This window comes from Perca flavescens, chromosome 11 (assembly GCF_004354835.1).
Source record: "Perca flavescens isolate YP-PL-M2 chromosome 11, PFLA_1.0, whole genome shotgun sequence".
NCBI classification, from domain to species: Eukaryota; Metazoa; Chordata; class Actinopteri; order Perciformes; family Percidae; genus Perca; species Perca flavescens.
The window spans coordinates 19071917-19098381 of NC_041341.1; the positions used below are offsets into that span (position 1 = coordinate 19071917).

Genomic DNA, 26465 nt, shown 5'->3' on the forward strand with positions numbered 1-26465 from the left:
TGGTGACGCGCTGGGGACCTGCTGCTGTGAAACGGTGCTGTTCCTTCGTTTCACTTGGACTTGTAGCAGAGATGTGACTGTTTCTTTACTTTTCTTTAATCACAAGTTGACCGGCTATAGGAGATATGTCCGCTCAAGGATTGTTAAGCAGTGTTTTCTCGTGCTCGCTAAGCCCCAGAACTATTTCCAAGCGGAGACTGAGGCAGACCAAGAGCTTGGACCCGGCGTTGATGAGACATTATGGTAGCGAATCGGAGGGAACATCGTATAAGGTCAGTGACCCGATAGCTTCACGGGGCAGGTGATTGTAGCTGTCCTTATATTTGATTGGCTGAAATGTCAGACAGCATCCAGAAACCCAGTGTAAAGGATGTCTGGATTTGTCAACCTGCTTTCTAATGTTTGGTACACATATAGACTATTACACCGGGTTGCAGGCAGTAATGATAAGAGTTATAAATGGTTTTGCTGTTAAATGATTGATATGACTGTAATGACGTGTGTTTCCATCAACTGAAGGGGTCGCGAGTGTCCTATAAAACTTGGCTTAAGATGTGATTCAGAATTTGTACTTGTATCACTTTTTAAAGGGTGCTTATTTTTCAACTGCATAGGCTACATGAGGTACTTAGAAGAATAAAAGCTCAAGAGAGAACAGAACTTGAGCTCTGCGTTGTTAGCCTGCTTCCAGATTCCGGAAGGGGCTGGAATTCCCTCAAGGATGATGTTGCCAAGTAATATCGGTATTTCCCTTTGATCTTAAATGAACACATATTTTATATTACATGTTATACATGCAATTGTTATTTTATTTTTTTAAACGGGAAAAAAAATCAAAAGGAACTCATTTTCTCCCAGTATTGCAACATCACCCTTACTCAAGTCGGTGACCAGTGTATGACAAACAAATTAACTCTTTTATGTATGTACCCTATGATGCACTATAGTTTTGTAGCTGCGTCAGTGACAGAACACCAGGAATGATTCAACTCATTCCTTTTGTTAAATGATGTTAGCAGCAGAAGCATTTGCTTGTGCCAACTTGCTAATGTCGAAAGAGGTGTGAATGGAAAGTTGTCACATTTGGCAAGTGTCAGACTTAGCTCAAAAAAGATTATTTTCTCAAAGACAGACTTTAGGGTGGAGTTCTGGGAAAAGTGTGGGAGAGGCTGTGTCTGTTTCACAATTTCCTGCAGAGAAGCTTCCAGCCTAACAATAGTAACCTAAAAACATGACAAAGACCAATATGATGAAAGTGTCCCAAATTATCAAATGTGTGCATTTTGAATAGGTGCGCAGCTCTTAGAACAGGACCATTACTCTTATATAACTCCCACACATCTAAACACACATTTTAATGGTCATTATGCCTTGGTAAAAAGTGTTTTCTCTTTAATTCTGTTTCCATTACAATGGCCATTTGTATCTCTTCTTTTGTTAAATATAAATCTAGATTTTAGATGTATAGTACTTGCAGTATTACATGTTCATGTTGAGCCAATCTGTATTGCTGTGCTTAAGTTGGTCTTCATGGTAACACTGTTTGTTTAAGGGAAATGTATTAGAGACTTGGCATTATAATAGGCTTGCAATGAGTACCAGGTATCTGGTCTTTCTTACAGTCATTAACAAGAACCCAGATCCAACAGCCAGAGCCCTTAACAATGTTATCACAGTAAATCTGAATGAAGCTGATTAATATTGGAGACAGCTCTGTGTCAGAGAGGATATTTAATGTGATTTATGACTTTGGAAAGTGCTTGCGTGCCACCATTATGAGCTGAACTACAGCCTAGTTTTTGCCAAGCATTGTAAAGATGGAATATGTTACCTCCACTGCAGATTACCTTTTGGGGTATTTGTCGACGGTACAGCTCTACTACTGTATTTCTAGAGCTCCAACATGCCAGTGAGAAGAACACAGTTTAGCTGAGGCCTAAGGTGTGAGATCCTTCTTGGAGACTCACGTCACATGACTGCTCTGTCGGCTTAAACTGACAGCAAGTGCCTTACTGTATGCAAACCTCACTCCAAGTCCGTAATGAAAGCCACATTTTCTGGTGTGCAAATAGCCAACCAGCAGTTCATTCAGGGACATTAGTATCTAAGATACCATCACAACAACATTGGTGAAGTCAGTCTGAAAATGTTTCCCCCTTTGCACAAAACACAGCACCTCCACCCAATAACAGCCCCAGCTCTGCAAGACTCTACTCTTTATGAGACATACTATATGTCTTGCAACTCAAACTGTCCTGGCCTCTCTTAAAAAGAAAATAAAATACTGTATTTAGTTTCTCTAATGCCATCCAGTGTATATTTATTGTGGTTAGCAAAGAGTAAATCACAGGTTGTGTACAAGACATACCTGGTGCCAGAGCGTGCAAAAGATGAGTCTATAATCAATGGAAATCCATTATTGCAATGTGTTCAGTCAGGTGCACTCACTCTGGGTCTCAGTAGTCTGAGCTGAGATGGAAAGCAGAGACATCTGGTTTACTTAAAGAAACCCTCAACTTTTATTTCTCACAGTAGAGTAGCATGACTTGATCCTTGGCTACGGTCCCTGAGGCACATATTTCTTCCCACAAGAGACGGTCCGTTTGCATGGCATAGAACTAAACCTGCTGGCTTGAAACTGCAGCACCATAGCATCCAGTTTGTGTCCGATAAGAGGACAAATAAACAGTGGGTTAGATGTAAACATAGATGGTGTATCACATCAATTCAATCAAATAATAACTGACATATCAGCTTCTTGTAAGTCAAAGTGTATTCCCAGCCTCAATGGGTACAGTAGATACATGCACTGAAAAACCACATTCAGTTCACATGAGATTACAGGATAATAGTGTCTCTCCACTCCAGTCAGAAAATTTGGCATAATTTAGTGTAAAGTTATTATATAGGCAAAGTGTCTTTACTCATCCCCAGTTCATCAGTGTATCACACTCAGCAATGTAAGTGGCCATCTAATAAGATCAATATGTTTACCTTGTTTTAGGCACAAGATTCAATTGTGGATTACTTTGTCAGGACAGTTACAGAAACATGCATACATGCTTCAAACATGCTATTAAGGCAGCATTAACAATATGTATATTAGTTCATTAATTAAGTTAATTGTAGGCATTTACCTTGCAACCAGTAATGTGTTTGATCTGCATTGATCTCCTGTGTACATCTGCCCTGCACATTGCAATATAGAACTGATCTGTTGGACACCGTTAAATATCATGACAGTAGGCGTGACTGGTGAATCCCTTCTCTGATCCACATAAGTGCCTGGCATTGGATACAGTCATGTTAAGGATTAATTTATGCTGATTTTGTTTCATTTTGAGCAGTTATTAGACAAGATTCTGAATATGAAGACCTTGTAAGATATTGGAAAATATTGCCTTTTGATGAAATCCCTTCTTTAAAAAATCTATTAAATGTCGTTCTTTCCACATTATGGGTAGGATGGTGATATTGAAAGGACCCCAAGCAGTGTGTGATGTGATCTTCATTCATTTGATGACATACCATTATAAGTCACTTTAAACAGCCAGATCAGATATGCAACAGCAATATCACCATTCACTCAGGTTTCTCTTGTAAATTGCAGGAACTTATAAAGCCTTTAGAGGGAGACATTTATTATTCTTTTGCAGTAATGTAGTGACCAAATGAGGACATTAATCAAGAAGATTTAGTTTTAAGTGTACAATCTAATTGTGAATGCTAGTAAGCAAAGTTGCAAGTTAAATTTCAAACTGAAAAACCATGATGTGTCCCATAGCTCCTTTAATATATTGGTGGAATAATTTGTTGATGAAGAGGAAGAAAAATGTGAGAGTACTGCGCTGTTGGAGTATTTAGAATGAATGTCATCTGCATTCCTTTGAGCATCATGGAGGAGAGACGGCCTGCAGGAAAAGAGCTTGGAGGAAACTGACAACTTCTCTCTTTTACAAAGCCAGTTACATCTCACAAAAAGACAATTAACTGAGTAAACATATTTCAATTAAAATCCAGCTTCTTTCCAGAAAATTTTAGATTTGGAGACAGTACTGAAAGTAGGTCTCCAATTAAAGTTTTAAAGGCAGATACTAATACGAATATGTCCGACTGAAGTAATTCGCCAAAATCTATTCTGTCAGTGTGCTCTCAAGCATTGTACTTTCAGTACCATAGGGAAGCACTGGAAACCATTTAGACCATACTACACTAAACTACACTAAACCTTTCAATTGAAACCCATGTGAACTCATCAATGCTACTAGGGCAATCTTTTAAAGGAATCCTAAGTGATTTCCCAAAAATCTCTTCTGCAGGCTGATGCAGCTGCTAGTTCGCTCGCCATATTATATTATATGATAATATGATATTAGAACCCAGGCAGCACCTGCCCCAGCTGCTGTGCAAGACAGTTCTCATATGCTCTTGATATTTATTCAAACTAATTTAATAACATTAATGATAGATCATATCTGTTGAATATTGATTTTTGTGTCTTGTTCAATCCCTGATCTGTATCTACCCTGTATTAAGACCATGTAAATTATTTGGCATGTACAGTATGTGGACTAGACTTTAATGTTTCACTGAGAGCATGATGCAATGGGCATACGCTATCTGTGTTTAAATGTCTTAAACATTAAGCTATTAGTATAATAAATTAGGTTGTAGGTTAAATTCTTAACTATAAAACTGTTATTGAGACTTCATTATTGAAATCTCCGGTTTCAAGTATTACAAAAGACATTATTCAGCCGAAAGAGCTCTTAAAGTGAATGAGGATTTCTCCACCCAACATTGCCTTCCAAATGGTTTGTTTCTGTTGGACATGCTGCTTCCTGTTTATGATCTGCCTTCAGAGCAACATCAACAACCTCATTCCAGCACTCCAGGGTGCAAAGCTACTCCAGAATAGAAGAGAAATGCCCAACTAGAATTGTACAATTGGCTTAAGTCAATCAATCAATAATAGTCATCTGATTTTTTTGTTCAAGTAATTTACTACAATGGAAGATAAAAGATTGAGGTCTTCTTTTCCCAGGCTACAGGTGTTCTAAACATCAACCAAAGGAAGGCAACTGAACCTCCTTGTGGAGATGTGACTACCATTATAAATTAGTCTTAGCCTCCCTGTGAGCTACATATCAATAACTCTGCTGCCATTGCTCTCTGACTATTAAAGATCTTACACACCCACAGTCCACCTGCACAGGTGTTTGCACTTATTTTGCCTGATTAGACTGCTTTTCAGGACTGTGTGGGTGATAGACTGTGCTTAATTGACATCTCTCTCACTGACATGTGGCACCTGTCAATGCAGTAACCCATGAAAGTGTTACAGTGAGCCAACGTGCACAATGGACCTTTTTCACAGCAGTCATTTTGACTTGTCATAGTAGGAAAACCATAGCTGAAATTGATAACCTTAACGATGGCTAAATTCCATCAAGTGTCCCAGTAAGCTATCTCAGTGAGTCAGCATGCACAATACCAGGGCCTCTCCTAAGTGGAATGCAGCCATCATTAATGGTTTTGAATACACCTGTGCTCCTACTATGTCATGTCTGCCGTGAAAAAGGTCTATACCAGGACCCTGAAACTGAAACACCTAAATGGAATTTCAGTCGTTAATTTCATTTCTGCACCCTTCACATCCAAGGGGGTAAGCTTCGCTTCAGAACTCGAACCTCCTATGGCGCCATTTTGATGCTACAAAGCCATCACCTCCCGTTAGCATTCCATTGACTGCCATTCATTTTGACGTCACTTTGACAGCGAATAACTTTACATCTGAAGTGTTTAAAGACTCTATTTGTCCATTGTTTATTTCTAAAGAAACACGACAATGTATTAAAGGCTCCATTACCTTGTATCTCACGTTATGGCTCCGTAGCAGACGTTTTTGTAAAAATAGGCTAATGATTGTGTCATAACCAAGCGACTTACTGTCGAATAGTAGAGGAATTACTGTATAGTACAGGAGAAGCTTGCAGGCAGTTTCGACTTACATGAGCTGTTTAAGTTCAATTATTAATGTTAACTAGCATTTTAGTTAGCAATAATTAGCCTGTGCCTATGTTATCTCCTTACATATACCTACGCTCTCCATCTCTGCAAGATTGGGATTGATTGAGATTTCTCTTGGCACAGCTACCAGAAGACTTACAACTTTCAGACACGTTGCTCACGTCACATCTACGTCTTCGAGCTCAGTTGGAGGCTGCGCAGTAATGCTCAGCGCTCACCGGAAAAGTGCTTCTAATATCCTTCACTGGTCTCCGTCCAGAGCAACGGGATCTGTTGGTCCAGTTTATATATGTCAATGGTCACATCCATCACATATATGTTTTACATAAAAGACATTTTGACATGTCACAGTAGGAAGAACTCAGTTGTAAATAGGGCTGGGCGATTTGCAGAAAATCAAATATCACGTTATTTTTGACCAAATACCTCGATATCGATACCGCAACGATATTGTAGTGTTGGCTATTGGTGATTTCACAAAATATTTAAACAATGAGATTTTTGATAAATAATCCATCAGTAATGTGGATATAATGACTAAGTGGGTAAAGGCAAATAATAGAACAGTCTGGTAAGTTCAGAAAATTACATAACTTTACTGTAATGCAGCCTTTAAAACCAGGAAAAGACAACACTTATGCCACATTACGATATTACGTTATCCAAAATCATGTACTAGGTTCTCCAGTCAGTGCCCTTGATCAAGGCACTGGCTCAGATCTGGAGTTGGTCCCCGGGCGCTGTGATTGGCTGCCCACTGCTCCCTTGAGGGATGGGTTAAATGCAGAGAATGAATTTTGCTACATGTACGTGTATGTGACAAATAAAGTACCTTTACCTTTACCTTTACCTTTTAAGGCGATATCTAGTCTCATGTCACGATATTGATATAATATTGATATATTGCCCAACTCTGGTTGTAAATAATACAAATTAATGATGGCTAAACTGTATTTAGCTGCTTCAGATTCAGAGTCCTGATATTGTGAATGCTGGCTCATTGTCACACTGTCATGACTTACTTAGACACTTGAATAAAACATAGCCATCGTTAATGTTATATCGTTAAAAATATTTTAAAGGGGTAGAGAAGCCAGACATATTCCCCCCAATGGAGCCTAGACACTGGTGATGGTGGAGAAGGAACCCGGAGACCGAACGAAGGAGCTGTCTGCCGGAAAGGGACTCAGGTTGCCGTGGTTGACGATGACCAGAGGTGGAAAGGGAGGAGGAGGGTTGCACGTTTGCCGGAAAAACAGCTGATAGCAAGGAGAGAAGACGTTTAAATCAGGATGTCATGCTGTAATTGGATCATGAATTTTGTGGCCAATTTTGGTTGGTTGGTTTACTGAAAAGTGAACGCGTCTTAAATAGTTTTAGGAAGAGATAGTGGTTAATAGAATAGAAGTTATTTAGAAGTCTTCCTGAAAGAATTTGCGCTAGCTCCATTAGTAATAATGCCACAGATTTTCTTTACAGTCTGGTGGCTTAACTAACGTTATAAAACTTAAACATATATTTGACAGTTATTTATTGACATTCCTTTTTACTAATTAGGCATACAGCATATGTAGATAATGTTACAGATATAAAGTTAGGCCTATCTGCAATAAGCAAAACTATCACCAATACATCAGCCTGGTGGATTTAGGTGTCTAGCTAGGGACCGTTCGGTATTTATGGAATGGACCACCGGAGGAAAATAGGGGAGGGTCATGTCTTTTTATTTTTTGTTGAGGGGAGGGTAATTTTTTAGTCTGGGGAGGGGGGTCACCCAACTTTTGTATTCATGAAAACAGCAACATTTCAAAGTGGCTTGTTTGGTGCATATTTTTCTCAACAGACGGTCGGACACTGATTGTTCACTGTTACATGTTAGTTGAATTTAAGTGTCGGGGCATTCTGCCACCGTCTGTCTATAAGGGCAAACTGTTAAATTGTTACAATGAAATTTAAAATCTGCTAAAATAAATAAACATATATGTTTTGGAATATAATGTTCAACTTCGGCAGCTTTACCTACGTGCTAAAATATACAATGACTGAGGAAGCCTAGTGACGAGTCCATAGCAACCAGTGTTGAATTTTATATTTCACAGTGTCCTTTGCTGAATGGTCTCAATGTTTTATTGTTTTATTTCATGTGGATACTAGTTCACTAGAGGAGTAACTTAGTTTTTGAAGTAATGCAGTAATGCAGGAAGTGTGCATTTAGCTTCCATGCTTATTGTGTTTCCACAACAATGTTAGTGAGTAAATCTACTGAAATGGCCACCACACCATAACAGAGGAGTGTGATGTGTAAGATGAGAATGCAGAGGTTAACTCATGTATATCATTGCTGTGAAAAATCAAATTACCTCTGCCCATCTTTATTGAGTGCAAACTAGCACATAAGGGGAGGTCATGCCTCTTTTTCAAATCATTTTGGAGGGTCATAGAAAAATGATTACAGGTGAGGGAAGGGTCAAGTCTTTTTAGCCTAAAGGTCCTGAAACTCCTCCGGTGGCCCCTTAAATAAATAACAAACAGTCCCCTAGCTCTAATTTTTTCCAGCTGTTCTAACTCTGTGAGCTGTGATTCCAGAACAGCTGGATATTTAAAAAATAACTTTAGGCCTACTCCCTACCAGACATATTAAAGAATAATACAGTAGGACATTCATTATTAGATTTAAGCAGCAGTGTTCTTTTCTTTTCTTTAAATATGTTTTAAGTTAACGTTATGCTACTTGCTATCAGTTTGTTCTTACATCAAGTCTGTGTTTTTATTATTAAAAATAATAATAATTAATCTATTGAGTGGCTGGTAAATTTTGAACATTTAGCTAGCATCACCAGCTATTTGGCTGGTGGACAAACACGTTTTGCCTAGAGTTATTGTTATACAGATATCTATATATTTCCTGTATTATATATATATATATATATATATATATATATATATATATATATATATATATATATATATATATATATATAGAGCCAGGGGGGGCAAAAAAAAAAAAACTCATTGTAGCAACTGAGACCTGGGGAACACAGCACGATCACATATGGACAAAACAAACATGCTAAATAAACATAGGTTTATTTTTTTAAGCAGATTTGAATTTACATTGTAACAATTTAAAACCTTGAGCTCAATTTAGTTAAAAAAAAGAAGTCCATAACGCATATAATTCTTGAGCGACAGATGCAAAAAATCCACAACAATCTCTGTCCCCACAGAGCAGGCACAGACACAGCCGCTCTGCTGCTGCGCAGGCTGCACGCTTCTCTGTTCACAACGCTGCCTGTTCTGCTTAAAGTGAAAAAGCTTGACGTGGTTTAATGTACCTCAACAACGATCACCAAATTTATCATGGCCATATCTTGAAATGAACACTTATGCCTGTCAAAAGAACTTGACAGGCTATGGCGAGGAAAAAGCGAGGAAAAAGCTTGTACCTAAACAATGATTACCAAATTTCTCTCATATATTGCTCCTCAAAACCACTGAAAACTGTCAAAAAATCTAACCAGAAATGTGGTGATGATTGATTGTTGTTTAGGTATATTAAACCACGTTAAGCTTTTTCATGTTAGGACTTATAAAGCCCATGAGAACCGTTGGGAGTCAACCAACAGCTGCTCCGCTGCCCCGCTGAAAATGTGAAGCAGAAACGCTAAATGTCAGATAACGTCCATAATAATTGGACTTTGGGTTCTATTTTTTGACAGTTTTCCGTGGTTATGAGGAGCAATATTAGAGAGAAATTTGGTAATCATTGGTCATTGTTTACGTACATTAAACCTGACCTGCGCGAAAGAGAAAAAAACGTATGCGTCATTGTACCCAGCACTTCTGGAAATGTACCTCCGAATGCGTCTCTGTCCCCAGCACATTTCAAACCAAACTGACGCTGTGTTGGAGCACAATAGACAGACGGTGGCAGAATGCCCCGACACTTAAATTCAACTAACATGTAGGTTAACAGTGAACAATCAGTGTTGGACCTCCAGTCTGTTGAGATGCCTCTCCAAACGCAGAAACCAAGCGCAATCGCACCATAAAACGTTAAGACACGTTAAGAAAAAAGATCAGTATTTTGCCGTAATCCAATGACATGAAAACAAGTCATCCACAGAAATCAGTAGATTCACAAACAGAGTCACGGTGTATCCAGCAAGGCCTATACGCGCGTCACATTCACCAGTCAGCTCCAAACAGGTGAACGAGGTGAACTTCGCCGTTTAAACAAAGTGGAATAAAATGTATCAAAGTCCAAATCTACACAAAACGCGCATTCAATTAGTAAGCTGACAGCAAATGTATATACATGGCATTTAGGCAACCTTTATTGTAACGTTGGCACGGTAAGATGTCCCGACTAGTGCAACAAATTATTGTTTTTTGCGTCCTGCATATGCGTCGACAATGGTCTCAGGTGAGTGGCAGAGCCCTGAAAAAATATTATTTTTACTAAAGCAGTATATGAAATCAGATGTATTACCTATCCCCATTTAGTTGTTTTGTGTTTTTAAAGTATTTATAAAATATCTGGTTATGTCAGAAGTAATTATTCCACTCATTTTTGAAACAATGCAATTACCCGTTTCAGCTACCAGGGGGGGCAGTGCTACTGAGCGGTAGTGTTATTCAGTGGGAATACGTCTGCCACCGTGAGGTAAATCAGTCGCTGGACTTGTTCCACTTTTAACTGCACGTTGTCTGGGTGTGAGCATGTGGTCTGTATTCATGTGGGGCGTTTAGTCTGAAGTCCAATGGCGTCGGTTAATTTGGTGTTCTACAAGGGGTGACGAGCTTCTCCGTGGCGACCTGTCTGTGTAATGGGGGATCCCTTCCTCGACCAAAACGTCACCTATCTTGTGAGTAACTGCTATTTTAGGTTTGTCTCAGTAACCAGCTAGTTAGTGTGAACTATTAATTTGTGGGCTTCCTGAAGGTTTCCCAGTATGACAAATAGTTAACAACAGCGGATGGAATAGTGAGCTAACGTTACAGGTAAGTATAACATTAACACAGGTATGCGAGTTTTCAAAGTATTGAAACGTCCTGATAAGCGTGGATGAATCAAACGTTAACCCCTTAACTTTACATTTAAATGTTGTGTTATGAATGAATATTTGTTTTTTCAGTGATTCATGTAGCTAATATTGAAACCCCTTCCCTGATCAGGATAGTACTACATTAACAAAGCTTTTCTGCACATTACTCATGCTTCTTCCCACTCCTCATTAGTTCTGTCCTACAAGGACATATTGTTATATACCTTTGTTTGAATTGTTGTATGATATTACCTTTAAACCGCTGAGAAAATATAGTAGACTAGCTTTGCATTTTATACAGTCTGGAGTGTACTCTGTACATTAGAGCACATTTATGTATATTAAGAATAGCAAGATGTGAGTAGGCTAATTTAATGAGTTTTTGTGTGTTTCCAAGCTTTCAAGGAGACCACAATGTTATTTTGGTTTTGTCAACACTGTTACACACACAGAAAGAAAAAGAAAGAAAGAGAGAGAAAACAAAAAGAGACTATGGGTCAAATGTCCGCAAGGAGTGCAGTTTCTAAACATGTGATCTAATGCAGAATTTAATGTAGAAATCAAAAGTGTAGGGGGCTCTTGTGTGAAACCCTTCCCCCTCTGCCTCCAGTGAATGTTTCCTGAGTACTGAGGAATATTCATCATCTCACTGGATCTAGTTCAAGTGTGATTGTTTAGTGTAACCTGAGTTTTCACTACCTTGCACATTTCCTCTAATTGTATTCCAGTGAATGCTAACAAAAGTGTTGTGTTTCTAGGAGGCCTTGGATTAAAGTTAGGATACTGCACAGCCAAGGAAAATGCATCCTTGGTGTATAATCACTGACACAGGAGAGGGTTGAGATAAAATATTAGTTGATACATTTCAATAGGTATGCTTACTTTATTGCTGGCTTTTTTGTAACAGTATATAAGTGATGAATACAAACAAAATCGGAACATTAGGAACAAAGGAACAAACACTGTTAGGCTTCTTTCTGCGCAGATAGCTCATGACGTTGTAGAGAGGCAGCTGGGACAAGTCTGGTATTTTCTTTTTAAGATTATAAGTAGGCTAGTGGCTTCATCAGTGACCGTTGTAATTGTGAGCTCAGTGCGATACTGTTCTTCCACTGTGACAAATATGGAAAATGTGGATAAATAGTGGATAAATGAGTTTCAATATTGTACCAAAGTGATGGTGCACTCAAACATCATGTTTGGACATGATACACTTAAACCTATGATTATGGAATAGGTTATTGCATCCTGCACAATACTTATAAATACAATGAATTCTACAAAAAAGTAGCCCATATTAGCTTTCGTTTGAGAGTGTCACTTTACTAACCCAGTGAAACTGTGGGAACCCAGCTCACCCATCATCAGATAGGCACAAAGTTTCCACTCCCATATAGTCACCCAAGAGGAATGTCTGAACAAAATGGACAGATAACTGTAAACATCTCTGATTACACTTGCACAACATATTTTGTGGTCTCTTATTTCACTCTATTGCACCACAAAGGGTGGCAGACAGACACTACTGTTAAATCTTTATATTCTTGGGTGTAGATGGTGCTTAATTTTGCTTTTGTGTCCTGATCATCTGTTGCAATGCTTATGCTAAGTGATGTACTTGAGGTAAAAAAAACAAAACAGAATACAATTGTGACAGATTTATGTTGTGTGCCCTGCCATCCAGTGCCCCACCAGGCCAGGGTTGATTTCTGTCACTGTTTCCTTTTTTAAAAGTCGTAATAAGAAGCTGTAGAAACTGAAATAATTTCCTAATATCAAAAGTAAGGCTATAAATTAGCCTGGGAATTATTATGTCTTTAGTATGAAGGGAGTATTTTTTTGAATGATGAACAAACTGTTATATGATGCACATAAAAAGTTAAAAGTAAGCAGAGGATGAAACATTTTGTATACTAATTATGGGAGCTATTATTTATCCAATAAAGGACAACAGAGGGTATAGTATAGTTTCTACTGCTGAAAAATATGTCATATTATGTTCTCTGTGCATATTTATACTGTACTTTGTCATACTGTATGTATACTTGAAAATAGTATGCTACTGTAACACAGTCCTAATTCTCATTTAATGGGAGTGAGCCACTTTAGTATAAGCCTTATCCTGATAATGAGTTACTAAGCCTCTTTGGAACATGGCTCATATGATTGGCTTGACCGTACTGGATCAAAGCACTGTAATCTCCATCATGGAGATGCTCAAAGGTGGAGGATTTAACTTCAGATTATTTGCTCCGTCATTACCACAGTACTAAATCTTCATTACAGAAGATAGAATTAAGATAAGAGATTTCACTTTTAAGAGCTAATGGTAAAGTGTGTTTGCATTACTTATAAACATGTTTTTGCTACTTGTAAAATAAGCTAATTTACATAACGGTACAAACAGTATTTTTTGCTGCTTTCTCTGGTAAGACAACTGGCCCAATTCTGGGATGCAGAAGTCCAGACAATTCTCGATTCTGCAATTAGAAAAACATGTTGGTGTTAGATTACATAAAAATAAAAAGGTGTGTGTGTGTGTGTGTGTGTCTGTGTGTGTGTGTGTGTGTGTGTGTGTGTGTGTGCGTGTCCTCAGGGTGACTTCACCTGGAACAGCGTGTCTGGACGTACCGTTGGCCTGAAGCCCGTACCTCTGCAAAGCTTGTCAGAGTTAGAAAGGGTTCGTCTCCAGCATGTGGCCTTTAGGAGATTGTTTCGGGATCGCTATCTGGGCTGCCACATCACCATTCCTAAATGTATTAAAACACATACACACAATCACACTAAAATTCCTCTTCCTTATTCAACAAGTTGCTATTCTGTCCCAGGCAAAAGCGTGTCACAGCGTGTCTTCTGAAATGCAGCAAAATGGCTGAATATTTTTTTTTTTTCTGTTCACATGCAAGGAATAATTTGCCTTTTTGGGTAAGGGTGTCATGCACATGATTGATTGCAGTTAACTCTTGCGGCTTATTTGATTTCATGGTGTGAGATTTTCAACCTTAGAAATACTGTAATGGGCTGTATAATCGCAGTTTATTTTAGTTTTTTTTTTTATTCTGGTTTTGTAGTCTTTTGTAATATAAAATGTGTTCACATCTAACACAAACTGCATTTTCAAATGAAATAAATATTTGAAATATATGATCTCACTGTCTACGACAATGAAAGAGCAGTTGTAAATCTGTATAGGAGTTAGGAATTAAGATTCAAACTCTATGTCTTTGTCATTTATGAGCAGTCTGTTTGCATTTGTTAGCTATTTTGAACTGTAACCTAAGAATAACAAGTGGAGCAGGGACATATTAACCTGGGTTCTAACTTCTTTATTTACCTGTTTATTTTAACACCTCTGCCTCTTTTCAGATGGCCACAAGCACAAAACGTCCCTTATGCGGAAGTTGGATTCATTATCGAAAGAAAAGAGTAAAGACAAAGGTAATGTGGGATGTACTGGATACACTTCACGCTGTAGGGGGGATGTTATTGCTCCACCTTGCAAATTGTCTTCCGATAAGAATTTCTAACACACTCAGCTATATTATTGTTAGTCTTTCGAAACCAGTGAAGATAAACAGTTCTTTTTTAGGTCTGTGGGAGAGCCGCTGAGTCCTGTCAGTCAGTCTTCCCCTCCAGTTTCTAATCTAGTCAGCCTTTGACACTTGAAAAGATACTTGGCTGAAGCTGTATAGACTTACTGAAGCAGACATTCTTAGCTGTTTATACCCGTTAAGAACTGAGTGATCAGAATCTACAGTAAAGAAGTCTCCGAGGGAGCTGTGATCTTCATCCGCCGTGCTGCCCCACCCGCTGCAACAATCTGGCAGCAAAGTGATGTTCACTGTCAGCCACACGGTCGCAGTCGAGGGAAATAACAAAAACAATCTTAAGTGGTGGCTCATTCATTACAGCCCATCCTTTGGCACGGCCAGCCCCCTCTTTCCTCTTTTCCCCTTTTGTTTACAAAGGCACTTCAGAAAGTATGTGCTGTCTGACTCTGAATATTGAGTGTGCACTGCAGAACTGTTGTAGGCATTAATCTTGTCGTTCCAGGCATTTTCTTGTCATATTTATTTTGAGCAACATCTTTTTAAAGATCGCGTTTGAATGTAAAGAATGAATGCAAACACAAGACAGTTCTAGGCGGTTTGTTCAGCAAATATAAGCTCAACATACTGTATATGCTATGCTGACATGACTGACACATCCTAAATCTAATTCAACATCTCCCAGCTGACTTGAAGCCAACGAGATGAACTTTAAGTCTCCTTGTCTTGCCCTTCCCCCTCACACAGAGAGTACGCCCCAGGCGTTTGGCATACCGCTGTCGCAGGTCATATCCAACGACCGCACACACAGGCAGCGGAACGATCCTCCGCGGGAGGAGCACAGTGACCCCACTGAATTGATGCTATCCTTCCTCCACCACAACTCCAGCTTCAAAAGGGGCACAAAGGAGTTCTCCAGCAGCAACTCGTCCCTTAGCTCCACTTCTGAGACCCTGAACGAATCACCTCTGCTCATCACACCAGACGCAGCCCCACGGACGCGCAGGAGGGTAGGCTTTTCTGTCAATAAACCTAACACGCTGTTGTAGAGCAACAGGAAATCTGTCTGATTACACTTGCACTCTAGATTTCTCTGGGAAGTTGTGACCTTTTTGGATATTCACTCAGTGGGTAGCCATTTATCACAACAGTCACTGTGTGGTTGTCGCCCATCTCCTCGACAGGGCGGAGTATCTGTGGATTGCATCACTGATCTTGATGATAACCAGTCTCGGCTCTTGGAGGCCCTTCAGCTCTCCCTGCCCGTAGAGGCAGTTGGCAACAGGAAGAAGCACCATGACAAAAAGCTCAGCCTTAACCCTATCTACAGGCAGGTGCCCAGGGTAGTGGATCTCTGCTGCCAGCACCTGGAAAAACACGGTACACAATAAGTTGAAAGTAACACTATACAGTATAAGAATAGTGCAAATAGTGTGTAGTATAGAAATATCCAGCTCATCTCTTTGAAAACGTATGAGTTAGTAACAAATGTAGTTTGATCATTCATAACCCTGTGAATCATACAATTTGAATGTCTTTGAGGCAGAATATTAGCCACGATATCAGCATTAAGAGAGCATATTCATCTTTGCCAACAGGCCTACAAACGGTTGGAATTTTCCGTGTTGGTAGTTCCAAAAAGAGAGTTCGACAGGTATAATGCCAGCTGGTCAGCTTTATCACACCTCTGCATTTAAATAAATCGCATGAACTACAGGTATGAGCAACATTTTTGCTGTAATAATTGTCACAATATTTCATCCAGCTTCGCATGGAGTTTGACCAGGGATGGGAGGTACAATTGGATGAGGAGCACAGTGTCCACGATATAGCTGCATTGCTAAAAGAGTTCCTCAGAGACATGCCTGACCCACTGCTAACAAGAGAACTCTACATGGCCTTCATCAACACAATGTGTAAGGAGCACACTCACATACACACGACCAAAAAATAAGTCACCATGCTTTTGGTTAGGGTGGTTGGTAAAACTTGCAGTTGTTAGTGTTGACTTTATTTATTTTTAAATTGACGTCAATGTGGTGGCCTTTTTTTCTGCAGTGCTGGATTATTCAGACCAAGAGAGCGCCATCCAGCTCCTGATATTTCTGCTTCCTCCCTGTAACAGCGACACGCTGCAACGCCTCCTTTGCTTGTTGTCCACAGTGGCTGCACATGCGAAAGACGGCCTGGACAATGACGGACAGGCGGTAAACAAACTGTACATTCCCTGTTTTGTTTGTTGACCGTGTAAAAGCTTTTTTCATACACATGAGGTTGCATAAGACAGGGTGTTGAAATCTTGGCAATGCATTGTAGTTAAATACCCATGGACCAGCTTTTTTGACAGTATGTCACACATTTGACACTTGTTGATTCCACCAGCAAGTACAAAAGAAATATGTTAAAGTGCTCATATTATGCTTTTTGGCTTTTCCCCCTTTCCTTTATTGTGTTATATATCTTTTTTGTGCATGTAATAGGTTTACAAAATGAAAAAGCCCAAAGTCCAAGCCAAAGTCACTTACCATCTCCAACAGAAAACACTGTTCACAAACTGCTCCAAACAGCTCTATTGTAGTCCAGCCTTTACTTCCGTGACGAACGTGCGTCACTTTGTAACGCACATTATAATGCTTGCCTAGCTGCTAACGTGGCACGCTCCTCATACAACTGACAAGCTAGCAGAGCTAACAGAGAGCTCAACACACAGGGTGAAAAGAGGAGTTGCAGCATTATGCAGTTCAACAAAAATATGGTGTTTTTTGAAAATTAAACCATGTAAACCTATTCTGATATAACCTCTAAATACAATTATGAACCTGAAAATGAGCATAATATGAGCACTTTAAGGAAGTGAGTAGCTATCACTGAAAACAAACTGTTTACAAGTTTAATGTGATTGTGATGAATCCCAGTAGCCATCTGAAGGCAGTAAGACAGCTGTTTGTTACACCTGTAGCCTCTAATTTGAAGAAAACGATGTGCCAAAGCGCAGCACATTATGCATGATCATCCATTGTGGGTATCTTAATTAAATGATGCACAACCAACACTAACCACATTACACTAATGCTATGCTTCCCTACAATCCTACTGTTCAGTCATCATTTATTTTGTTTAGTTTATGAGTTGTAAACAACAGGAAGTGTAAGTAAATTGCAACATAGTGGGAAACAACAGTTCATATCAACAGCTACGTATTTGCACCTACAGAAACCAGTATTTCTTTCCTACTCCATAAAGCCAGTCAGGGCACAAAGTCCCTTTTGTTGTTATAATCATCTTTTCATATTAATCTTACTTTTTGACTTCTAATTGTCACAAAAAAGATTAATTGTTTCCCAGGGATATGAAACAAGTTTATTCTTGGCCTCGGTCCGAGTGCATACATACTGTAACAGTGGACAAGAGGTCTGCTTGGTCTCTTTGAACAAATGAAGGCAGAGCCAGCCTTATTGATGGTGGCAGGGCTGTGTTAGGCGCACAGGGTGCCAAGGAAGTTCCGTCTATAAAAAAAGACTCTTAATACCATAATTACTCTATGCATGTACGATTTTTCATTCCTTGGTTTAAGCACATGGGAAGATCAAAAGAAAATCAATTTAGCTCCATTGCTAACTTTCATATAAATCATTTCGGACTAGAAAAGAGAGAAACAGATTTCTTGTAATTTCAGGTTTCAAATATGGGTAATCACATATAATAATTTGGCTGTGATGTGAGAGGTTTACTAGTTAAGCTTTTTAACCTGAAGATTATTGGTTAAAAATTGAAGAAATTTGAATGAAAGAATTCTTACTCATATTTTCCCATAAGGGTTGCTAGAATTCTTTACATTACTGTAGCTGAAGAACTGTTGTCCACCTTATCCAAATATCCAGTGGAAGTGTCTAAACGTGTATTTTCTATCCAGACTAATACATTCTGTCCTTTGTTTTGTTTAGATCACAGGAAACAAGATGACATCACTCAATTTAGCAACCATCTTTGGACCCAACCTCTTACACAAGCAAAAAAACTCCGACAAAGAGTTTTCAGTCCAGAGTTTTGCCCGTGCAGAGGAGAGCACAGCCATCATCAGCGTCCTCCAAAGGATGATCAATATATATGATACACTATTTATGGTAAGCCATCCTTACTGCAAACCAAGCATTTAAAGGTTAGAGGCTGTCATGGGCTTAATCAAAAAATCTCAATGTCTTAAGACCCTGACACACCAAGCCAACGGCCGGGGACTAGTGCCGACGACGGCCACCCGTGGCGTCGCCTCTTGTCGGCCCTCGTTGGCCCTCGTCGCCTTTGTCTGGGCAAAAAATTAGCACTGGAACACAGTGTAGAGACTACAGCCCGGGGGCCAAGTTCCATGTACGTTCTGCGCCTGCTTGAGAGGAAATAACTCCCCATACCAGCAGGGGGCAGTAATCGAGTTGTCGTTGGTACCGCAAGATGGCTAACCAGACTGTGCCTCTCCCAGTCTGTCATTCGTTCTCTTGGCAAAGAAGTCTCCCAACAGTGGGAGCTGAGCGACCAGCTGCTGGCTCATTAGCTAACGTTAGCTTGCTAATTTCACCCACCCAACATGCTTTCATCATACACTGGTTACCGAAAATTAGCCAAACTAAAATGACACTCATCTGGTGATCGCAATGTGCTTTCCTACGATGTGACGAGAGCATGTGAATTAGTTGCTAGGGGGGTAATTGTAATTGTTTAGCGGTGCAGAAGGCACAGAGAGAGAGAGAGAGAGAGAGAGAGAGAGAGAGAGAGAGAGAGAGAGAGAGAGAGAGAGAGAGAGAGCGAGAGCGAGAGGGAGAGAGAGGTCTATATGGTCTTAGCTGTAATAAATATCACGCTATAGGATGTTAGTTTATTAACGTTAGTTTATTTTATAATGTGTAGATATATAGATCTTTTAAAGGTGCTTTGCCACACGTATTTCATTACTTTGTGGTAATGTTTGAAGTTCTACCATGGACTCGTTAACATTTTTTGTGGAAATAAATGCCTTGGTTACCTTGTTTCAAGCCATTCTAGTTTGGTATAGAAAGCCTACAGGAAGACTCAGCTCGATTTCTGCCAGTTGTCATTAATATTCAACAAGCTAAGCTGTTTGAATCTGATTAGCTAACAGTTAGCCAATGAGAGCCTGGCTGTCAGAATCCTTTACCCAGCCCAACTGGGCGAGCTAATGAATAGTAATGAGCTCAGGCAATATGATGTCAGACTGGCCAGCTTTTGTAATTGGCCTGCTTATTTCTTTTCAGTGGCTAGAGCTGACAGAGGAGGTAGCAGTTCATTTTCACATTCACAACATAACACAAACACATATGGACCTAACATGCTAACACACAAAAATGCAAGTTTTGTATGGCAAGTAAGGCTGAGCAATTTTATCGATTCTGCGATATAAATCGATATTTTATTCCCCAAGAAAGTATCGATTTTTATGCCGCGAGTATCGATACATAAGTCCCATTCAAATCCCCCGTGTTTACCCCCGTTCACGTTGCAGGAAGAGCGATTTGGTCAGCCAGCCGCTAGTGTCGCTGTAGAGCAGCCAACGTCAACTGGCGGCCCGCCGCCAAAAGCTTTTAGTCTGGCCCGCAGAATAATCATGAATTCATAAAATGTAAAGAGGAAAAAATGTGTTCTGTTATTTATCATTTCAAGCATTTAGAGCAAAAACCCAGTCCCCTGTATTTACATCTCTATTCACATGCCGGGATTCTCTACAGCGATGACCGAGTTCCACACACACAGCTGAGCCGAGATGTGTGTGTGTTAAAACACGCAGCACCTGACTGGGAACGATACAGAGTTACCAACGGCCGCTGGGGCAGATGAACTCACGCTGGTCTCTTTTCTGTAAATAGGCTACAATTAAACCTTCGTGAGTAGAAAGTCAATACTTATCAATGCACTCACTTGTGTAGACCGGCATAAACATGTAGAAAGCAATATTTAAATCTGCTCAGTCCACCGCGCTGTTTTACGCAAACACAGCTCTACTCTGCAAATAGCGAATTTTTACAAACAAGCTAAAACAAAAGCTGTCGGTTTTTAGTCTAACTGTTTATCTTAGGTTGCCGGGAATCTGGAAATTTTGACAAATTCTTGTAAACCTCACTGCTGGCTGAACAAACCAAACCCTCCGCTAGAGCGGACAATCTGGATCTACTTAATATGCACGTGAATGACGCAATCGTTATGTTCAGTGATGATGATGATGCTGGTTGTATTATTTTGCAACAACATCGTTTCATTGCAAATGAGGCATACATGACGAGTGCATAGCCTGCTTATCAGTCCATTAATCATTAAAGCTGGGCTTTTGGCTTTTCCACTTCAACTTTTTGCTTCAGCCTCTTTGACAGTGACATGTTTACCTGACAACAGCCTTTCTTTCTGCAAGCATTTTCCACCAATCAGGATGCTGCATACTACAATAATTTTTCCATAATCACAGACTTTAACCATCACTCCTCAGTGAACTGCCTCCTAGTCTGAGATCTTTTTCTAGTTAAAGAGCCAGTTATCATTAGGGAGTTTCCATGTTTTTTAGGAGTTTACTCACACTAATACATGTAAAAAAAAAAAAAATCTTTTATTTGAAAGTCCGGCCACCAGAGTGTTTAGAAAAATTCTGAAAAAAATGTAGTTGATGATCCCTGCTGTAGACTCTCTGTCCAGTCAGAGACATATATTGTGTAATTGATTTTTTCAGTTCAATTAATTAAATCCAAGTAAATGGAACACTCACAAGATGTCACCAAAATCACTCGGTCCCCTTTAAATCTTTCAGAAAATGATGTAAGTGTATCGAATTATATCGAATCGTGTCGTTGGCTGAATATCGTGATATATATCGTATCGTGAGCTGAATATCGTGTATCATATCGTATCGTGAGATTAATGTATCGCTACAGCCCTAATGGCAAGGCACTTTTAAAAGACGTTATTGTTGTAATAAATATAAATACACAAGTAGTTAAGTATATCTTGTAGTACGTTTGCCATCTTATGGACATAATGTGCAAAAATTGTTATTACAATAGTTCGAACCTGTGTTTTTAGAAGGAACATTTGAACGTAATTATTGACCAGTTTTGACAGCTCTTATGTGTAGTGGATTGATCAGATGAGATGACAAATGAAAGGAGCCTTGTGTGTGCCTCTCACAGTAGATGGGTTTTCTTCACTCTCGGTTGACGACTGCTGACGCCGATTCAACATGTGAAATCGTCCGAAAAAGGGCCGACGGCAATGATTGACGCTTGGCGACGGTGTGGGACACACCGCACAAACTAGGACCGACGCCCCTCATTTGGCTTGGTGTGTCAGTCCCTTTAGTCATATCTTCTGAGAAGGACTGGACTTTAACAGTCACCTATAAAGCAAAGTAGTGTCACAATAAAACAGAATATCATGCGATTCTTTTTTTCTCTCCTGAACCTTGTGGAATTAAGTTGAGTGAATACTCTTTTTAGTCTATGGCAAATGAGAAGCCTCACTTGAGAGGTGTCATTGCAGCCACTGTTTTGTAGATGATTGGGAGTGAGGACAAGATCCTCATCTGCATTATGTTTTCTGCTTTTCACCAGAAACATAAGTTCAGATGCACTTAATTGGGGTATCTGAAAATTATCTGTTAAGGAAGCCAGAGGGCAAAAAAATCCCATCAGACATTTGCTCTGCGTCATTAGTTCTGCTTTTCTAAACTGCTGTTAATTATTTTTGCCTCATACCATACAAACAACATCTTTTATCTGTAGCTTATTGCATCAGAGACACTATGTAAATGCTGGCAACATAAAATAGTTGGTGTAAAAGAGCAATTCCTTGAATAGAGTAAACTTTATATAAAAAAAAGAAATCTGCTCTGTGGATAATGCTGTTATTTGTATGCAGTACAGAGACATTCAAAGTCATTCAGAGTTTATTAGTCTCCCTAAGGAGAAATTTGTTTTGGACACTGGGCAAAATTGTGAGACACACAACAAGCACAAGGTTAAAACAATTAAGAGACAAATGTACAGTAAACATAAGGGCTACTCAAAGAGCTATGCAAATTGCAAATTACCATTTTCTATACTTGTGAAAAAAAGCCATCCTTCCTACATTCTTCTGTTCTCCCATACATGCCTTACAAACAGTCATTCCTACTTCTATAAGCATTCATGCATTCAGTCATAAAAACATATTCATTTTGCCATTCAAAAATATCCATACATTCAGTTAAAAAATGTGCATTCATCCCTCCATTCATATCCATCAATACATTGTATACACTTCTCCATGATTAATATGGAAATGTCATTGTATATGTTCATTTCAAGTGTAATTAATTAATAAGGCACAATAAAATGAATGTAACTAGGCAGTGCATGTTTGGAGAGCGTGCCTGTTCGGAACGGGACGATTGCTTGGCTCACAACTTTATCTAACTATAAGCACAGTTCAATCACGCGCGACTCGGCTGTGGCTCATCTAGAGATTCGGCGCGTCCCCTTTTTTCGTCTAGCCGTCACCTATCCAGGTAGCAATGTGGCCCGGGCATGGGAAGCAGGGAGCCCGGCTCAGCCTGCTGGAGAAATGTGCTCAACCGCGGGCAACAAAACATTGCGCTGGAGAGCCCAAGAAAAGAGCCTGGGTGTTCATCTAACGTGTTTGTGTACGATTATTTTCATCATTTGCATGTAGGTTAGACAGCAATCACTTTTTGGCAGATGAACACTTTTTGGCATGACACCGGTACCCTACTGCAAAGACATGCTTTGGCTCTCCGTTGGTAGCAGAGCCCATGAACCACAATCAATGAGCCATCCAGGGATGTAGCAACTCCCCGCTCCTGCATGCGGGAGACACACACACACACATGCACAGAGGTTCCTTGATTTATAGTTCGATACACTTAAAAAAATGTTTCACCCTTTGTTATGAGCTTGAGTTAAATTGGGTTTTGATTCTTCCAGGTTCCTGCTGACCTGCAGCATGAGGTGCTGATGAGTGTGCAAGAAACTGATCCTGATGTTGTGGATTACTTACTGCGAAGGAAGGCCTCTCGGTACTCGTGTGTGTGTGTGTGTGTGTGTGTGTGTGTGTGTGTGTGTGTGTGTTGTCCCTGTGCCCAGGCCTCCAAATGATTATGTACTCCCTGTTCATATTTTTTTTTATATATCTATAATCTTTATTGTGTGTTCTTTGTTCCTGCAGCGAGCCAGGCCTTCTTAGAGCAGGAGAGTCCTTCTCTCTGACTAAGAGATGCTTATCCAATGACTCCATCAAAGCCTCTAGTGGAGAGGTGTCTCCCTATGACAACAACTCTCCCGTCCTGTCAGATGGACTGCTGTGTAATTACCCAGAAGACAGCAGTCCCCTCTCAGATAGGGTGCCTAGACTTTCTGGGCAGTACAAACTCAGCAGCCATTGTCAAGACGGATCTGGCAGCACTTCTCCTACACTTTCTACAGATAAAGGTGACAACACATACTTTAGTATTATAAAGTTTAATTAAAAGGAATAGTTTAACAATTTGGGATGGCTGCTGATGAGTATTGATTTTCAGATCTCAATAGTGAGTCAATAATGTTCTTAAAGACAACAAAAATGAAAGGACAGGGCCACTTTTATAGTGTATAATGGTATTTTAAAAAGATACTAGAGACTTATTATTTTTGTTAGCTTTCAGAAACCAAAGTAAGTAATCCTCTTGACGGTTTTGTTCCTTTTAGAGGCCTCAACTGATGATTTCTGGGACACCTGGCATGAACTGCTCAGCAAGGAGATTACTGGCCATCGTATCACTGGTAATAAAATCCTCTGTATGTGTTGCTGCAGATGGTCTTGTGATATATAATGAAAGCTGCATATTAATTCTTGGTGTCTCCCAGGCTCCCTCGGAGACGTGTCGGAATGTGAATCGTATGGATCTTCGGAGGGACAAAGCAGTCACCAAGGTAACAACAAGCTGCCCATCAGACCGACGCAAACCTCATTGGGCGTGCTGGAAATCAGGCCACACCTCTCGGTAACTCGCAGCAGCAGTGTTCCTAATGCCCAGAAAGATCAGAGACAATCTCAAACATCATTACATCAGGGAGTGAGCAGCCAATCAGGAGACCTCAGCTCGGACAATTTAGCAGAAAGGACAGGACACCCTGCATGTTCATTACTTAAGGTCGGGATGGATGGTTTGTCTCCCCTTCAGTACTCTGGACAGCTGAGGGAGACCCATATTTCTTGCTCCACACCCTCCCTCTTCACGTATCAGCCTGACCCCCAAATTCCACAGCAGGCCCAACAAAGCCCTGCCCCCCAGACTGTAGATACTGCAAATGCCTCTGGGCCTGGACAAGAAAATGCCCCTGGTACACAGAACTGCCAGACAGAGAGGTGGCATATATGGCATATACTGTCAAAAGAAAATGCAGACGCCCTGCCTGAAACCTTGGTTTGATACACCCTTTGACTATGTTGAACTATACTGAAGATAACTTTATGAGAAAAGGGGGCCATTCTCCTGTCACATTTCTAGTCAAGTCATTTCAAGTTAATGTTTCTCATTGATAGACTGATGGAACTTTACATCAACCACCATCTTAAATGTGTTGTTTTTTTTTGTAGGGGTGTTCAATGTATAGATATGAATTGTGTTGTGTATGTAAACATAATATAACATGTAGTTTTGTACATTCTTTTTTGTAGTTTATTTTAATGTGTTGTAGTTATTAACACATATGGATTATTTGCAACACAACCATCAGAAACCTATAGACTTGAATGATATTAATTCTTAATTTGAAGCCATGAATGTTCTTTTAATGCTGAATATAAAAAATATAGATGTCTGTGCTGTAATATTGCTTCAAATTTGTAGTACCTTGATATGTACTGTAGCTTCAGTGTTACAGGCTCCAATTATAATCTACTTACTTGTAGAAATGCTGCAGACAATGTCCATATTACCACCCATGTATTGTCCCATAACATACATATTCATATTTGCACCTTTAGCGTGGCCATTGTGTAAATGTTTGAGAAACTGAGATTCATTAAACAGGATTTGTTGTTGCATTTACTTGTAATTTTAGCCCATTTTTTAGCTTTATGTAATGACCTATATTGTAGATTAGTATCCATACTCTATGGCCACAGCTTACAAATTATAGTACATTATCACAAATGTAGAAAATTAACATAAAAGTAAGTATTGGACTCATAGGGAGCCATGTCTTCTAGTGCCAGGTAACAATCTAACTTCTCTTCATTTAGGAACCATCATAAAGTTAAAATCAAAGGGTGACTTCATTTTTAGTATGTCTGAACTGTAGTTCAGATGACAATGAAACCATTACCTGAACTCTCCACAAGAGGGAATCATAAGACCATGAATTGGTTTTCTGTTTAATTTCCTCCTCAAACCAGTAATCCTTGTGCATTGTGGGTATACAGTGGGTTTTTAACGACTCATTACGCATTGAACAGCTATTAGTTCAGTTTAATTATTAGACACCTTTTCCCACCATGATGGTGGTGGTGATTTCATGTGTTATGGACGGTGGCTATAAATTACACTTTGTTTTTAGGATCTCATTTTACACTATTATCTTGTATTGCTACCATTGAAGAGTACATTTTCTTTTACCAACAGTAATTTTGCTTTGCTAACAGTGACATTTACCACTAAAAAACTTCCAGAGTACTAGAATTGCAAGAAGTACCCACAATAAGTATGCAATTATGCAGGAAATGGCTACCATTGAAGTCTGGTAAAGATTACGGATCTGGGAATGCATATTTGAAGATACAAAAGTATGTTAAGTTGCCTTAAAGTGATGGA

At 39.6% G+C, this 26465-nt stretch overlaps 1 protein-coding gene across 3 annotated transcripts; it reads left to right on the forward strand.

Moving 5' to 3' along the window:
• On the forward strand, positions 1-25697 carry LOC114563981 (rho GTPase-activating protein 6). 3 transcript variants are annotated; one of them, XM_028591059.1, is made up of 13 exons: positions 1-272; positions 13675-13834; positions 14445-14516; positions 15374-15636; positions 15811-16006; positions 16225-16280; positions 16392-16542; positions 16685-16833; positions 18571-18750; positions 23599-23696; positions 23840-24102; positions 24358-24432; positions 24517-25697. In XM_028591059.1, the coding sequence occupies exons 1-13, from the start codon at positions 126-128 to the stop codon at positions 25080-25082; spliced, it is 2376 nt and encodes a 791-aa protein (XP_028446860.1). In that variant the 5' UTR covers positions 1-125; the 3' UTR covers positions 25083-25697. The 3 variants fall into 3 exon arrangements, with proteins under 3 accessions (XP_028446860.1, XP_028446861.1, XP_028446862.1); XM_028591060.1 differs by having other exon boundaries at positions 23599-23690; XM_028591061.1 differs by lacking the exon at positions 1-272 and adding an exon at positions 10644-10898.
• The last annotated feature ends 768 nt before the right edge of the window (positions 25698-26465 follow it).

Excerpts from the sequence above, each read along its gene's own strand:
- LOC114563981 (XM_028591059.1), top strand. The coding sequence starts at position 126 with ATGTCCGCTCAAGGATTGTTAAGCAGTGTTTTCTCGTGCTCGCTAAGC. Across the intron at positions 16,281-16,391 it reads CCAAAAAGAGAGTTCGACAG|CTTCGCATGGAGTTTGACCA; the intron begins GTATAATGCCAG and ends TATTTCATCCAG. Across the intron at positions 18,751-23,598 it reads TATATGATACACTATTTATG|GTTCCTGCTGACCTGCAGCA; the intron begins GTAAGCCATCCT and ends TGATTCTTCCAG.